Here is a 14,837-nt window from a genome sequence, read left to right as displayed (position 1 = left end):
AGCTGCTTAAATACAGTAGGCCGACACATGTACTGTTGTGAAATAGGACTTACGTAGCCATTTGTGAAGTGGTTGAAGTCTGACATACATGCAATTTCTGGCTGGAGGATAGTTAGCTTGCTACTTTACAGCAAAAAGACATAGACCTGACATAGACCTTGCAAACATTTGACCAGTTCTGTTGTGGGCGACCATTGATGGACTTTCTTTTAATAACATGCAGCTGCCAAGTAGCAAACAAATGACAACACATGTATTATGGTAATAGTCATTGCTATGAATTAAAAAAATATTATTCTGTGGGGTTTATCAAAGGTTGGCATCCAACGTTATGAAGCATTACCGCCACCTACTGTACTGGCCTCTTATGAAAAAAGATTGCCGTAAGAGTGCAGTATATACTGGGTGGTTCGAGCCCTGAATGCTGATTGGCTGACAGCCGTGGTATATCAGACCGTATAACACGGTTATGAAAAAACATGTATTTCTACTGCTCTAATTAAGTTGGTATCCAGTTTATAATAGCAATAAGGCACCTCAGGGGATTGTGATATATGGCCAATATACCAGAGGTGTGGACTCCAGTGACATGACTTGGACTCGAGTCAGACTCGAGTCACAAATATGATGACTTGCAACTCGACTTTGACTTTAACACCAATGACTCGTGACTTATCTTGGACGTAAGCCTTTTGACTCGACCTGACTTGATACCCTCCCCAAGCCCAAATATGAATAATGATGCTATTAAAAAAGGTGTGCAGCAACTCTTCATTTAACGGATTACAGTTTGAATCAGACAGCAGCCAATCAAATTGTGCCAGTTGAGAAAAAGTTGAGCGTGGCAGTGCAGAGGAACATCGGTGGGTGAATTCAGACGGAGCCCTTGGAAAGATGATACCCAAAATTATTATTTTCAGATATAAAGACTACGCTGTAGTCATCAAAAAATGGATTGTAACTTGCAAAACATGTGGGAAGAAAATTCCAGAAAATCACAGACAGCAACAATTTCCAACTTTGTTCAACATTTGAAGCTGCACAAAGAACAGTAAGTCGTGGCTAATATAGCCGACAGCTATATATAACTCTGCTAGTGTAGCATGTAGGTTAACTTAACATTAAATCAATGAGCCTCCACACAGTCAGTCAGTGCGGGAACATGGTCATTGCACCCAAGATTAAGCTACAACTGGCCAGGCAGTTGGTAGCCTAAATCCTGCCTGATGTTACTGCTGTTCCTAAAACCATTGACATATGTTAGCCTACTGTAACCACACACAGAGAGGGTGTGTGTGTGTGTGTGTCTGTGTGTTTGTGTGCCTGTGTGTTTGCGCCCCACGACTGTTCTTATTACTCCCTTAAGCCTCTTCCTTGCTAATCGGCATCTCCACATCCACCTCCTCTCTCCTAAGGGCCTGTTTAGCCAGCACATCTACTTCCTCATTCCCTTCCACCACCACATGGGCTGGTACCAAATCAAAACCTAGGCCTGCATTTGCACAGTGGTGAAATTCTGTGATGGAATACTGTGAGAATTACCAATAAAAAAAAAACACAATTATTAGTTTGCACAATTCATATTCTCACCAGATTAGGAGTTTTTTTTAATGTCCTATATGTCAGGCAGAGCAAGCTGGATTTCATTTTATATTAAATAAAATGTAAATGTGTATATGTATATGTAGATATAAAAACAATATTTATTCATAACCAAATAATAGGCTGATCATTACATTTCAGAGATCATCACTGAGGAGGTCGCATTCAACATAAAATACCAATAATACATTATTGAAACTGTTAATAGCATTCCCTTTTTTGCCACTCAGAATTAGACTAATTAAGTAGTGGATGTAAATGGTCTACCACATTAAAATAGCAATACAGTTCATGTTTCAAGGGGAAAATACACATTCATATTTTAATGGTATTAGCAATAACAGTAGCATATATATATATATATATATATATAATATATATCATAATTGATCAATTACTGCAATAACTGCTCACCAGGGGCGCAACTTTGGTTTTAGAGGTGGGGGGACATTATATAATGTATATATACACAGTTGAAGTCGGAAGTTTACATACACTTAGTTTGGAGTCATTAAAACTAGTTTTTCAACCACTCCACAAATTTCTTGTTAACAAACTATAGTTTTGGCAGGTCGGTTAGGACATCTCCTTTGTGCATGACACAAGTCATTTTTCCAACAATTGTTTACAGACAGATTATTTCACTTGTAATTCACTGTATCACAATTCCAGTGGGTCAGAAGTTTACATACACTAAGTTGACTGTGCCTTCAAACAGCTTGGAAAATTCCATAAAATGATGTCATGGCTTTAGAAGCTTCTGATAGGCTAATTGACATAATTTGAGTCAATTGGAGGTGTACCTGTGGATGTATTTCAAGGCCTACTTTCAATCTCAGTGCTTGACATCATGGGGAAATCAAAAGAAATCTGCCAAGACATCAGAAAGACAATTGCAGACCTCCACAAGTCTGGTTCATCCTTGGGAGCAATTTCCAAACGGCTGAAGGGACCACGTTCATCTGTACAAACAACAGTACGCGAGTATAAACACCATGGGAGCACGCAGCCGTCATACCGCTCAGGAAGGAGACGCGTTCTGTCTCCTAGAGTTGAACGTGCTTTGGTGCGAAAAGTGCAAATTAATCCCAGAACAACAGCAAAGGACCTTGTGAAGATGCTGGAGGAAACGGGTACAAAAGTATCTATATCCACAGTAAAACGAGTCCTATATCTACATAACCTGAAAGGCAGCTCCGCAAGGAAGAACCCACAGCTCCAAAACCAACATAAAAATGCCAGACTGCGGTTTGCAACTGCACATGGGGACAAAGATTGTACTTTTTGGAGAAATGTCCTCTAGTCTGATGAAACAAAAATAGAACTGTTTGCCCATAATGACCATTATTATGTTTGGAGGAAAAAGGGGGAGGCTTGCAAGCCAAAGAATACCATCCTAACCGTGAAGCACGGGGGTGGCAGCATCATGTTGTGGGTTGTGCTTTGCTGCAGGAGGGACTGGTGCACTTCACAAAATAGATGGCATCATGAGGAGGAAAATTATGTGGATATACTGAAGCAACATCTCAAGACATCAGTCAGGAGGTTAGGACTTGGTCGCAAATGGGTCTTCCAAATGGACAATAACCCCAAGCATACTTCCAAAGTTGTTGCAAAATGGCTTAAGGACAACAAAGTCAAGGTATTAGAGTGGCCATCACAAAGACCTGACCTCAATCCTATAGAAAATTTGTGGGCAGAACTGAAAAAGCGTGTGCGAGCAAGGAGGCCTACAAACCTGACTCAGTTACACCAGCTCTGTCAGGAGGAATGGGCCAAAATTCACCCAACTTATTCTGGGAAACTTGTGGAAGGCTACCAGAAACGTTTGACCCAAGTGAAACAATTTAAAGGCAATGCTACCAAATACTAATTGAGTGTATGTAAACTTCTGACCCACTAGGAATGTGATGAAATAAATAAAAGCTGAAATAAATCATTGTCTCTACTATTATTCTGACATTTCACATTCTTAAAATAAAGTGGTGATCCTAACTGACTTAAGACAGGGAATGTTTACTTGGATTAAATGTCAGGAATTGTGAAAAACTGAGTTTAAATGTATTTGGCTAAGGTGTACGTAAACTTCCGACTTCAACTGTATATATATTTTATTTTTCCTACCCGACTGCTCGGAGGCGTCCGCATGGTCCTAAAGTACACCGTTGCCTTGTTTTGTATCACATTCCAATTATAAAACCCCGTCCCCAGTAAAAGTTGCACCCCTGCTGCTTACACAGACAGATCAGTGAATTATTCTTTGTGAAACACATATGCTAGTTAACCTAGGCCTACTAATCTTCCTATTTTGGTGTTTTCATTATCAATACCGAGGCACACAAAAGCAGAAGTCTTTGTAGCAACAGGAATACATCATAATTGAGATCATAATGTGATGGTACATCCAAGTGTGTGACGTTATATTCTAGTGGGGCGGTTGACCATATTGAGGTTGTTGGCTGCACTCTGAGTACCCTGCAGCACCTTCTCTGAGGAGAGAGCTGTCTGGGGCTGTCCTTTATTGCTCTGCCCTGGATTGACCACACTGTTTGCTCCTTTTGTACTGTAGGCTTTAGGTTTGGGGATCCTGGTTGGGCCTGGGCGTCGGAATGCTTCCAAGGGGATCTGAGAATAGATGGAGAGAAAAAAGGATTCAATATCCTTACGATATATAACTGTAGGTTGTTTATCAAACTGACCACAAGATGGTGCCAAATAATGTTTTTTGGCATACAGTAGCAAATATCTAGCAGTTTTTGACAAAACACATTACAAAATAATTCATTACATGCTTATTAAGACATGTACAGGCTCATGTATGCTGCAGTATAACAAGTAGACTAATAAAACATTACTCTTTATTAAGTAAAGCTTTGACCATTTTTTCAACACAACCGACCGCTGTAAAGAATGGAACTAAAGAAATCCATGATTCCCTTTCTGATACCGTCTTTGGAGTTCATAGAGCTATTCACACACAAGTAATTGTTATGCTCCCAAAGAAGGCTTATAAGAGAGAGTGGGGAGGGAAAATGTTTGGAGACAGGTATTGGATCTTGCACCAACTGCCAAAACAGTCACAGGAAATGACTCCCTTGGGGTTTGCATCACTGCATTGTTTAATGCACAATCAGCTTAAACTGTCATCTAATGCTCCTAGCTCTGTGTCTCAGCTCTGCCAGAAGGTGATGTCACCGTAGGAGCTCTTCATGTTTGTCATCACTCTGCGTTTAGTTTAAACCCCTCTTTGCTCTCTGCTCAGTCTAAACCCCTCTCTGCTCAGTCTAACCCCCCCTCTCTCTTTGCTCAGTTTAAACCCCAGTTATTGCCCAGTTTAAACCCCTCTCTATTTCTGCCCAGTTTAAACTCCTCTCTCTCTCTCTGCTTAGTTAAACCCCTGCTCTCTCTCTCTGCTCAGTTTAAACCTCTCTCTCTCTCTCTCTCTCTCTGCTCAGTTTAAACCTCTCTCTCTCTGCTCAGTTTAAACCCCACTCTCTCTGCTCAGTTTAAGCCATACTCTCTCTTTCTACTCAGTTTAAATCCCTTTCCCCCCCTCTCTCTCTCTCTCTTTCTCTTTCTCTCTGCTCAGTTTAGACCCCCCTCTCTCTCTCTGCTCTGTTTAAATCTCTCTCTCTCTCTCTCTATTCAGTTTAAACCCCACTCTCTCTCTGCTCAGTTTAAACCCAACTCTCTCTCTCTACTCAGTTTAAATCCCTCTCTCCCTCTCTCTCGTTCTCTTTCTCTCTGCTCAGTTTAAACCCCACTCTCTCTACTCAGTTTAAACCCCTCTCTGATCTCTCTCTCTGCTCAGTTTAAACCCCCCTCTCTCTCTGCTCAGTTTAAACCCCTCTCTCTCGCTTTCTCTCTGCTCAGTTAAAAACTCCCCTCTCTCTTTCTCCTCTGGCTTTAATGTAACTGCATGTGAGACTAGAGGGATGATGATGAGGGCGCTTAGAGCAAAGAAAGACAAGAAGGGGAATAGATGATGATTATTTATGTCCCAAATGGCACCCTATTCCTATGGGCCCTGGTCAAAAGTAGTGTGCTATATAGGGAATAGGGTGTCATTGGGGAGGCTGTTCATCATGCACATTAAGGCATTCTCCCAGACCTGTTGCGCAATATAGGTTATTATACTGTAGTTTAAACGTTGCAGCTTATTTCATCACTCTTTCTTTCTCTGAGAGAGAGCTCTTGTGAGACACTCCAGTTTCATGCCGAAAGCTATTGAGTGAATCTACCCAGTCCAAGGAGTGAGTGGTTAAACGCTGTTAAAGACCAACTGTAAGTGAGTGTGCATAAGTGTTTTATGGTTTCGAAAATTTATTCTAAAACGTGCAATGAACCATGTCCTTAAATCCATGCAGGACATCAATTTGAAATGTGTTTTGAAAATGAGGTTAATGGACCAGCAAATCTGTGTGGGTCATTTCAGGGGGCCATGTTGATTTTACACGGAATGACCTTTAATTATAAGCCTCCTCCCTTTGGAGGCATGCAGCAGGAGTACTAGAGTAAGCACTTCCTCTGCCACGGACAGACCAGCCTGCAGTTCAGTAGGCCGGCCTGCGTTCTGCAATACTGGCAAAGATGCACGGTTGTCTCCATGGCAACAAAACACAGGATTTGTTTGGTGCTTGGATTGTGGTGCGAGACACTATTTCACAGCACACTAATGGGCCTCAGGATCCTCTTTCGTTCACAATATGAGGCCTTTGTTTGAAATGGGCCCTGCCCTGTCCGTTTATTTTCCTCTCCTTGTTCATTGGGCCTATTGGTCAAGGTGTTTGGATACAATTGTGATGATGACCGTTATTGTAAACTACACGTGAATCCCATCAACTCCTAAACTAGCCTGGGATTAGCCTATGCAGGGTCGCCAGAAACCGCTTACATCCGGTTTTCAGAGATACAATATTTTCAACCTAACTTCTGTTTCCCCTGAATAACGGATGTGGGAACTCCGCTCAGGCGTCTTTTTACGCCTGCTACATTAGGCTAGCCTGTGATGTACACTGAAGATTAGTCTCGCCTCTGATTGGCTACTTTACTTTCTGTATTGAAAAACAGCACAGTGGATGATGGTGCTGTGTGATTGTATAGCTTACATAGGACCTTAGATTTAGCTGACATGCCAAAGGTCATGCGTCAAGTGAGATATAAAAAAGGAAAGGGTGTGTCGGACTATGAAGCCATCATCCATACTACTTGCACTTTGCTCTCGTTCAATATGGACTGTGATGTTATTTTGACATCAGAACATATGATCTGCCTGGCTCGAACAATGACCTCTAGATGTGAATAAGTACGATCAGATAGATAATGACATGGAGGATATTTAAGGACACAGCTGCTCTGATCCCTTGAATGAATAGCATCTTGTTTAGCCTGCAAATTATTCTTGGGCATTGAGAGATTGGGATCCTGTTTCCAAACGTCAATGCTCCCAGCCTGAATCGATTTAAAGCTTAATATAGACACCTCTTTATAGTGATACTGACTCAGAGGGTATTTGGATTGGGTGAATGCGTGAATAGATCTGACACATTTATGCTTCATTCAGGTGAGCTTTATATTACCAATGTCACTCAGAAGTCTCTTCATGATAAGCCAGTGCTTTGAGTGATGAGTGTGGTTTTTCTTCATTCCTATACCGCAATCTATTTGCGTTGTTGTGTAGGTTGCATGATAATTTGCCATTAAAACACCTGTATGTATTTGCAAAAGAATCATACAACACTATGATGAACGTAAAGAATATTGATTCAAATTGATGCAGAGAGTTGCAGCAAAGAAACATCCACTTGGAGAAGACCCTCAATAGTTAAAGCACCTCTTGTTCGTCCAAGCTGACTTACATGTACTTTCCATGGTATCATTAAAGAGGAACTTCAAATTCACTCATGCTAGTCTTTACTCTTGGTAACTGGGTTTTTGTGTTTGGGATAGAAGGAGAAACTATGACATCACCAGCCTATGAATTTAACTCAGCCAAGAAAACACATGTCAGAATTCCCTGGCCTTTTTTTTCGTTTTCTAATAAATTCTGGATGTTCACACAAGAGTTCTTCTGAGAGTCCTGCTAGTAAAAAACATAAATTAAGTGGCTCTAAAATGTCCTATTCATTGTATGTGTGTGTCTTGATGGTTGAAGGACAATGGACTGCTATCAGAGGTTGTATTGATTGAAGACTATTTCAAATGGTTAAGGTAGCACTTGAGCAGTGAAAATTAGATCACAATGAAAAAATAACATGTAAAAACTAGAAAACATGCATAAATAAAAAACATTTAAATATATATTTTAACCTTGAAATATATTCCTCATTTTCATCATTCAGCATGTAGGGTTTACCACTTTTGAATGAGTAAATGAAATATGCAAGCATGGATGACAAACTAAAACATAACTTTTGCACACTTTAATATTTAGAAAATAAATCAGCTTAAACAAATGCAAGTTGTGTAATATGAAGTTTAAACACAATTGAAACGGTCCATCAGTGAATAGTCTTAGTACATGGTATATTTACCAAATAGCATATACAGTAAAGTTACCCCGGTGTTCAGTAAAAGTTTCTTACTACAAGTGCCTTCAAAGGGTTATTGTTTTGTTTTGTATTTGAATGACAATTCATGCATGCAAACATCTTTCCAAACAGAACCAACCAAACAAACAAACCCCAAACACAAACAGAGAAGTGGTTAGGTCGGCCTCTCTTCATACAGATCAAGTAAAATGGAGGTGGATGGATCAAGATCGGATGACTAGGGACTGAGGAGGTTGGGTTGGGATAGGTGGTGGTAATGGGCGGCGGACAAACTAGGGTTTACTAATGGGGTGAGGTATCTTGGGATGGGGAATCAGTCAGTCATAGGCATTACTTACTGTAATTTGTGAAGGCCTTTTGATTGGGGTGGATGTTGGCTTTATAGTGATGCTACTTGTGATTTTGCTGTTGCCTTTGACAGGGGTACCATTGGATAATACAGGAGATCTCTGCTCCTGCCCAGGTGAGTAGCATGGGCTCACAGGCTGGGGTGTAGTGTTTAAGCTCTGAATGAAGGGGCTCCCTAAGTGAATGTGGATTTTGTTGTCCTCTGTGGTGATGACGTTGGGGCCGGAGCTGTTGGACCTCTGAACCTGCCAGCTGCTCTGCCTCTCTGGTGTCACCCTGAAGACTGCATGACCTCCCATGACCTCTACTGGCTCCGTGGACAGGGACCGGTCAGGAGTGCCTGTTGTGACCGACACAATCTGGATGGGTGACATAGCCCTGTCTGGAGTGACCGACCCAGAGGAGTCTGGGGTCATTGCTCTAGAGTAGGTGGCCATGGTGAAGGGAGATATGGCTCGATCAGGAGTGCAGGGGGAACCATCTGACGAGGGGGACCTTTGACCTTTGTTTCTGGTAGTCGGGGAGATGGATGCGTTCTGAATTATGGTGATTCTTTGTTTGGGTGGACCTCCGCTTGTGGGGATGACTGCAGTGCTGGTGTATGACTGGGTGTTTTCTGCGGTGGGGCTGGTGATTTCTAGCATGGCCATGTTATGCCCGTGGTCTGGGGTTACCTTGATGTGCAGTGGTTGCCCGGGGCTGTGTGTCAGAAACACATCTCCTTGCTGCACGTGATTCCCATTCTGTCTGGGAACCTGCACTTTCCCATTGACTGGGTTGTGGCTTTCTTTGGTTTTGAGAAAGGGGACTCTCCTGATGTTGTTGTTGAGGTTGTTGACATTGTTGAAGAGGGAGGGGTTACATTGGGCGAGGGGCAGCTCATTGTTGTAGTTTGGATCGTGCTCAGAGTCACTCTCTTCGTACAGTTTTCCATTCACCACGGCCCGCTCCAGTGGGGCGATGCTCTTGTAGTTGGGTCGAAGGTGGTCTGCTGGATCTGTCTGTACCTCCTTGGTGCACACCTGTAAGTCTGAGAAACGTCTGCCGTTCATGCCTGGGCGGAGACTTTTGCTGAAGCGACGGTATCGCTCCAGCTCCCGATTGAGGGTTTCCATCTCTCTAGCCAGTTCTTTATTTTTCACCTCTTGCAGAGTCAGTTTTCTTTGCAAGGTGGAGTGGTCGTTTTTCATGCGACAGATGTTTTCCTCTGTGCCCATATATTCATGGATCTTCTCTTTTAGGGCCGCCACCTCTCGGGTCAGATGACTGGACTTGGCCTCTTCCTCTTTCAGGCGCTTGTAGAGGATGTGCTCCTGGTTGGACTCTTGCTTCTCTGCCAGTTGGTACTTTAAGAGCTCGTTCCTGGATATTTCCAACTCCTCCATCAAGGCCTTTGCTCGCTCTTGTTCCCTGGAGTATCTCTTCTCCATTGACTCAAAATCATCCTCAGTCTTCAACAAGTCGTCTTCGACAACCTTCATATCTTTAAGTTTTCGCCTCAGGCGCTCAACTTCCTGTGTAAGGTCTTTGACTTTGTAGTCCTCTTGTTGGGAGTGGTTGGCGATGGGCGCCTTGATGTTTTCCTCTTTGGCTTTGTTCCTCAGGAATTCCCTCTCTGCAGCTTCCAGTGACTGCAACCTCTTCTTCATCATGGTAACTTTGGACTGCAGGTCGTTGCTCTTTTCCTCCTCAGCTTGGAGCTTGGCCTTGAGTTCATCCCTGTCCTTGGTGGCGCCACACATTTTCTCCTCAAGCTCAGCATTCGACCTTAGGGCTTTCTTGCTTTCCTCGATAAGCTTCTCTGTTACTGTTGTGACTTTGTCCTGCTCAGCTTGCAATTTTCCAGTGCTGTTATGGACCTTGTCCTCCATCGCTTTCAGTTTCTCAGCCATGGTCTTCCTTTCATCCACCAGCATGACTGTCAGCGTCTTCAGCTTGGTGAGGTCTTCCTTTAGTGTAAGCTCTGTCTTCTCCAGCTGACCCTCCACGGCCTCCAGTTCTTTGACCCTCGCTTTCAGGATGTCCATCTCTCTGGACAGAACCTTTGACACTGTCCTCTCTTTGTCCAGATTGCACTTTAGCGCGTTGCACTCCTGTTTGCTCTTGCCGAACGCATCCTCTAGTTTCTCCAGCTCCATGATCCTGTGGTTCAGCTTGTCCACATCAGCCTTCAGGCTACGGCTTTGGCTGGCTTCCTTCTCCAGCTTCTTGTTGAGGTCCCTGCACTGGTCCTCCATTCTGACCAGCTCCTCGTCCTTCCCCTCCATCTCCAGAACCCTTTTCCGTAACTCCTCCACCTCATCCATGAGGCTGGAGTTGCCACATTCCCCGCGGCTGATCTTGTCCCTCAGCTCCTGGAGCTCGTCCTCGGCCCTCCGGAGGGTCTTGTTGGTCTCCTCCAGTTCATCCAGCTGCCGGCTGAGTGTGGACAGTTTCTGCTTGAGCTGCCGGTTCTGGGCATCCTCGCTGGTCAGTTTGGCTGTCATGGTCTCCTGTTCCTGGTGAAAGCGACTGGCTTGGTCGCCTAGCTCTGTCTCCAAGCGAAAAACTTTCTCCTCCCCCTCTTGCACCTTTGCATTAGCAGAGCTCAGCTCTTCCTGGGTGTGGGAGGCGCTGGCGGTCAGTTCCTGGACCTTAGCAGTCTGTTGGGTCAATTGCTCTGTGAGGCGCTGCTGCTCGTCCACGACCATCAACGCAAACGACTTCAGCTTGGTCAGCTCCTCCTTTAGGCTGGTGACCTTCTTGTTGTTCTCCTCCTCTTTCCTTTCCTGATAGGCCTTTTCCTGGTCAATGAGCAACTTCAGTCTGAAAGAAAAGCACAAGAAGAAGAGAAAAAAGTTTGAATAAAAAAGAATGTTGAACTTTTCACTGATACACACATTGGACAACTGACACATGGGTGGAGAAGGTGATGGATGACACAGGGAGCAACATAACACAACATCAATAATATAACATAAACAATATACAGTATATCAGCTTGGTAGAAAATTGTCATTCGTTGTTTGCTTGTGAAGTGTCAAATGTGTCTAATTCTTATTCCCAAAGTGCCATCGGGCCTATTATTAGTAGGAATGCAGACACACCATAAACACTCATGGGTGTCACATTTGTCTGACCATACTGAATGGATTTCTGAAGGGGTTTGACATTTTATGTAATGGAAACTTTAACAGTTCATAAATATAACTGTGCTAACTTTCCCAAGTTGGTAGCCTGACATACACTTGCAGTGTGTTCCTTTTAAGGTCCCCCGATAGCAGTTAACTCTCATATGGGTTGGAAACTCTACATGCCGTAGTAAAAGTCCAAAATAGTACTTCTTATAGTCATTCCTATACACATTTACTATCTATATTACCCTTATTAGGATTTACATTACTGATTACTGATGTCCTGTATTGCTTATCTACTGTTACTTGAAAGAAGAAAAATAATAGAGAATGGACTAAATGCAGTGTTTGTACTGTGTGAGGATGTTCCATCCAAATGCACTCTGATCTTTGGCTGTGGTGGCTAGACTTTTCTAGAATGCTGAATGTTTACCCTGACCCCTATCTGACAAGAATACTCCCATCAGTCCCCATCAAACTGTAGACTAAACCCGTATTCAGCCACACTGCTGTTTTTTAAATGTCCCAGTGAATACAGTCCTCTTTCATACCTGTTAGAGGCAGCTACCCTGCTTAAAGAAACAACTAAGCTTACATTGCAGTTATTTTAACGTCTAGAGTGATATTGAGTTCATAGAGTGTACTTGTGAGCATGTGTGTAGGTGTATGCCCAGTGTAAATGTACAGTCTACTGTATATACAGCATATGTAACAGAATCACGGGGGAAGCTGGGGTCACGGTAGCTGGCAGGGCATGCATCGCACTGGGCCAGTGTGCCTCCGCTCCAGGCAGCGTCGGAGGGGATGTTATGACTGCTGAATGTGCAGCTGCCAGCGTGCTAGCACAGATGTCGCATTGGCATGGAACAATCCCCTAATTAAGGGGTTCCTCTACTACCCCCTGCCTCCCTCTCTCTCTGGTTATATATTTAAAGGAATCCCCCCCGCTTCCAGAGGCAATTACAGCCTGGCTGGATAAACAGAGGGCCTCTCTCAGGGATCACTAATTACACCTAGTCTCCTGTAGAGGAACATGATGTCAGCATGATAGCTGGTAGAACTGGGGCTAAGGCAGGTCCATGGTAGGGCTGGGGCTGTCCTATGTCCTATGATGTTAATCCCATGATGTTCCACATGTTCCACTGTGCCAGAGATCTGATGATCAAAGCTGATCAGCTTGAAGTTGATGTACAGTAGGATAGCATCAGATGGGGAGGAGTTTGTAAAGGCCTCTAGTGTCCCACTGAGAAAGTTCACAATGGGAATGTGTGGTACAGTCAGTTCTACAATATCTGAAGACATGTCTTTCTGTCAGAAACGATCATTTTGAAAAATCATCTAAATCATGATATTCTATGAACATTGCTCAGACGTCAGGGCAGAGCAGAGGAGTGGCAGCCATATAAAGGCCTGCAAATGTAGCTAGAATGTAGCTAGAGCTAGACTGCTTTATTTGTATCCTTGTTTACTCTAGCAGTTATCTCTGCTACCCAGTTATGCGCCGTTTTCCCAGTGATGTAATCAAACCAGAATAGAATGTGAGCCGAGGTCCTGGACTTTAGACTCTGCTAGTTAGTACAAGTCATCCTGGTTTCCCCATTTTTAAACACAGAGGGTTACATTGTGAAGATACATTATGGAAACAGAAGATACATTTAGGGAAACTTCCATGTATTATTAATCAGGTGCTTGAGATCAGCCAAGGCATAATAGGCTATATGATGTCTCTGGAGAGGAATTACATGTATTCCCTAGGATCTTAATCACTTGACATGAGAATACTGTGTCCCTCCTAAGGGACAATCATTGGATTCTGTTTCCCATGGACTCAGAATTCTGTTGGACTAGTGGGACTTGACAATCGAATAACACAACTTGGGAGAGCAGACGTTGAACTGCCAGTGAGTCAACTGTGACTATATGGTTGAAAGGGGAATAAGAGGGGCAATTCTCAACGGTTGCCAATGAATGATGTACTAGTTTACCCAGTTCATCCTGATACGGCTTTGTCATCAAACTTGGTTATACAAGATGTGAGCTGCAGAGAACAGCGACTTTGTTTATTAATCATTGAAAAACTACCAAATCCTATTCTAGATTAATTAATTCTATTGCGCGATTAACTTTGGGATTTTACTGGAATGTTGATTACAAGGTACGGTAAAGGCCACACTTGATTGAACAATTTATTTTATCACTGCCAATTTTCCAAATAGAGTCAGTCTGTCTAAAACGGTACATTCCCATAAGGAGTTTCTATGTCATGGAAAATAGAGTGGTGCCTTCTGCATGGTAAGCAGTTAAGAAATGGGTGTGGGTGCAGATGGCTATTAACCCAAAGCCAACCATTCACCTACTGACCTCTTCTGAGCAACATCAGCATGCAGAGGGGAAAACACACACACACAGCCGGCAGCAGGATGTCACCATGCCCACCATTATGGCGAAGGCCACAGAGGGCTTTTCCTCACATTTAAACAAGCAGCTGTGGCAAGCAGAGCTGGAAACTACGGCTCAGACTCTGTAAACAGTGCTGCTGCTGAGATGATACAGGACATGCCAGTATTCTGTGTGTATGTTTTAGAAGTCAACATCCAAGACAATGCCCTTGTTATAGGTCAATTTCTTGCCCTTTCCCTTAAAACACCAGATTTTATTTGACATTTATATTAACAGGGAGTCTCATTGAGACCAAGCTTCGAGGCCTCATTCACACGGGAGCATACACATCATTTACAGAAGACATTATAAAACAATGATCTGTTCATGTTTGATCCTGAACCCTGTTTTTAGTGTAAATAGATAGAAGCAGTCAGTTTGTTAGGAGGATTATTCCTGGAGTGCTTTATGAAAGAGACAGGAAGCTGACCAGCATACGTCCAGCAGAGGGCAATCAGTAAGCAGTATGGGCTCATAAAATGATAGGCAATATTTGTATGCCTTTAGTTGAATGACTGTGCTAATTAAATATTTTATTTTTAATAATTACATTTTAGGGGTTTAGCTGGCTATGCTGTACGTTACACAATCAATAGCTCGTCAAAAAGTATATATTTTTCAGGTTGTTGAATTCATTGTAATATCTGAGTTTTATATTCATTTTTCACAGGAGAGCAGGTTCAAATAACAATTACCATATTTTTTATTTCACCAGGCACATTTCCCCCGGATTCTCACAGACATTAGAATGTCGTGTGAGTGTTGAGTGGCCTGTTCAACTACG

The 14,837-nt window shown here is 43.0% G+C and overlaps 1 protein-coding gene across 2 annotated transcripts in view; it reads right to left on the bottom strand.

Annotated features, from left to right (window-relative positions):
• Window positions 1-3,716: 3,716 nt before the first annotated feature.
• The window catches only part of LOC115179722 (filamin A-interacting protein 1-like), a 112,387-nt gene continuing 101,266 nt past the window's right edge, over window positions 3,717-14,837 (bottom strand). For both annotated transcript variants that reach the window (XM_029741405.1, XM_029741406.1), the window contains 2 exons: window positions 8,492-11,306; window positions 3,717-4,227 (listed from right to left, as the gene is read on the bottom strand). In XM_029741405.1, the coding sequence (XP_029597265.1) occupies window positions 4,021-4,227; window positions 8,492-11,306 (3,022 nt within the window). In that variant the 3' untranslated portion in view covers window positions 3,717-4,020. The remainder of the gene's footprint in view (window positions 4,228-8,491; window positions 11,307-14,837) is intronic.

The sequence above is a fragment of the Salmo trutta genome, chromosome 39 (assembly GCF_901001165.1).
Source record: "Salmo trutta chromosome 39, fSalTru1.1, whole genome shotgun sequence".
NCBI lineage: Eukaryota > Metazoa > Chordata > Actinopteri > Salmoniformes > Salmonidae > Salmo > Salmo trutta.
The sequence above is the reverse complement of the archived record's forward strand: the minus strand, read 5'-3'. Positions and strand labels throughout refer to the sequence as shown.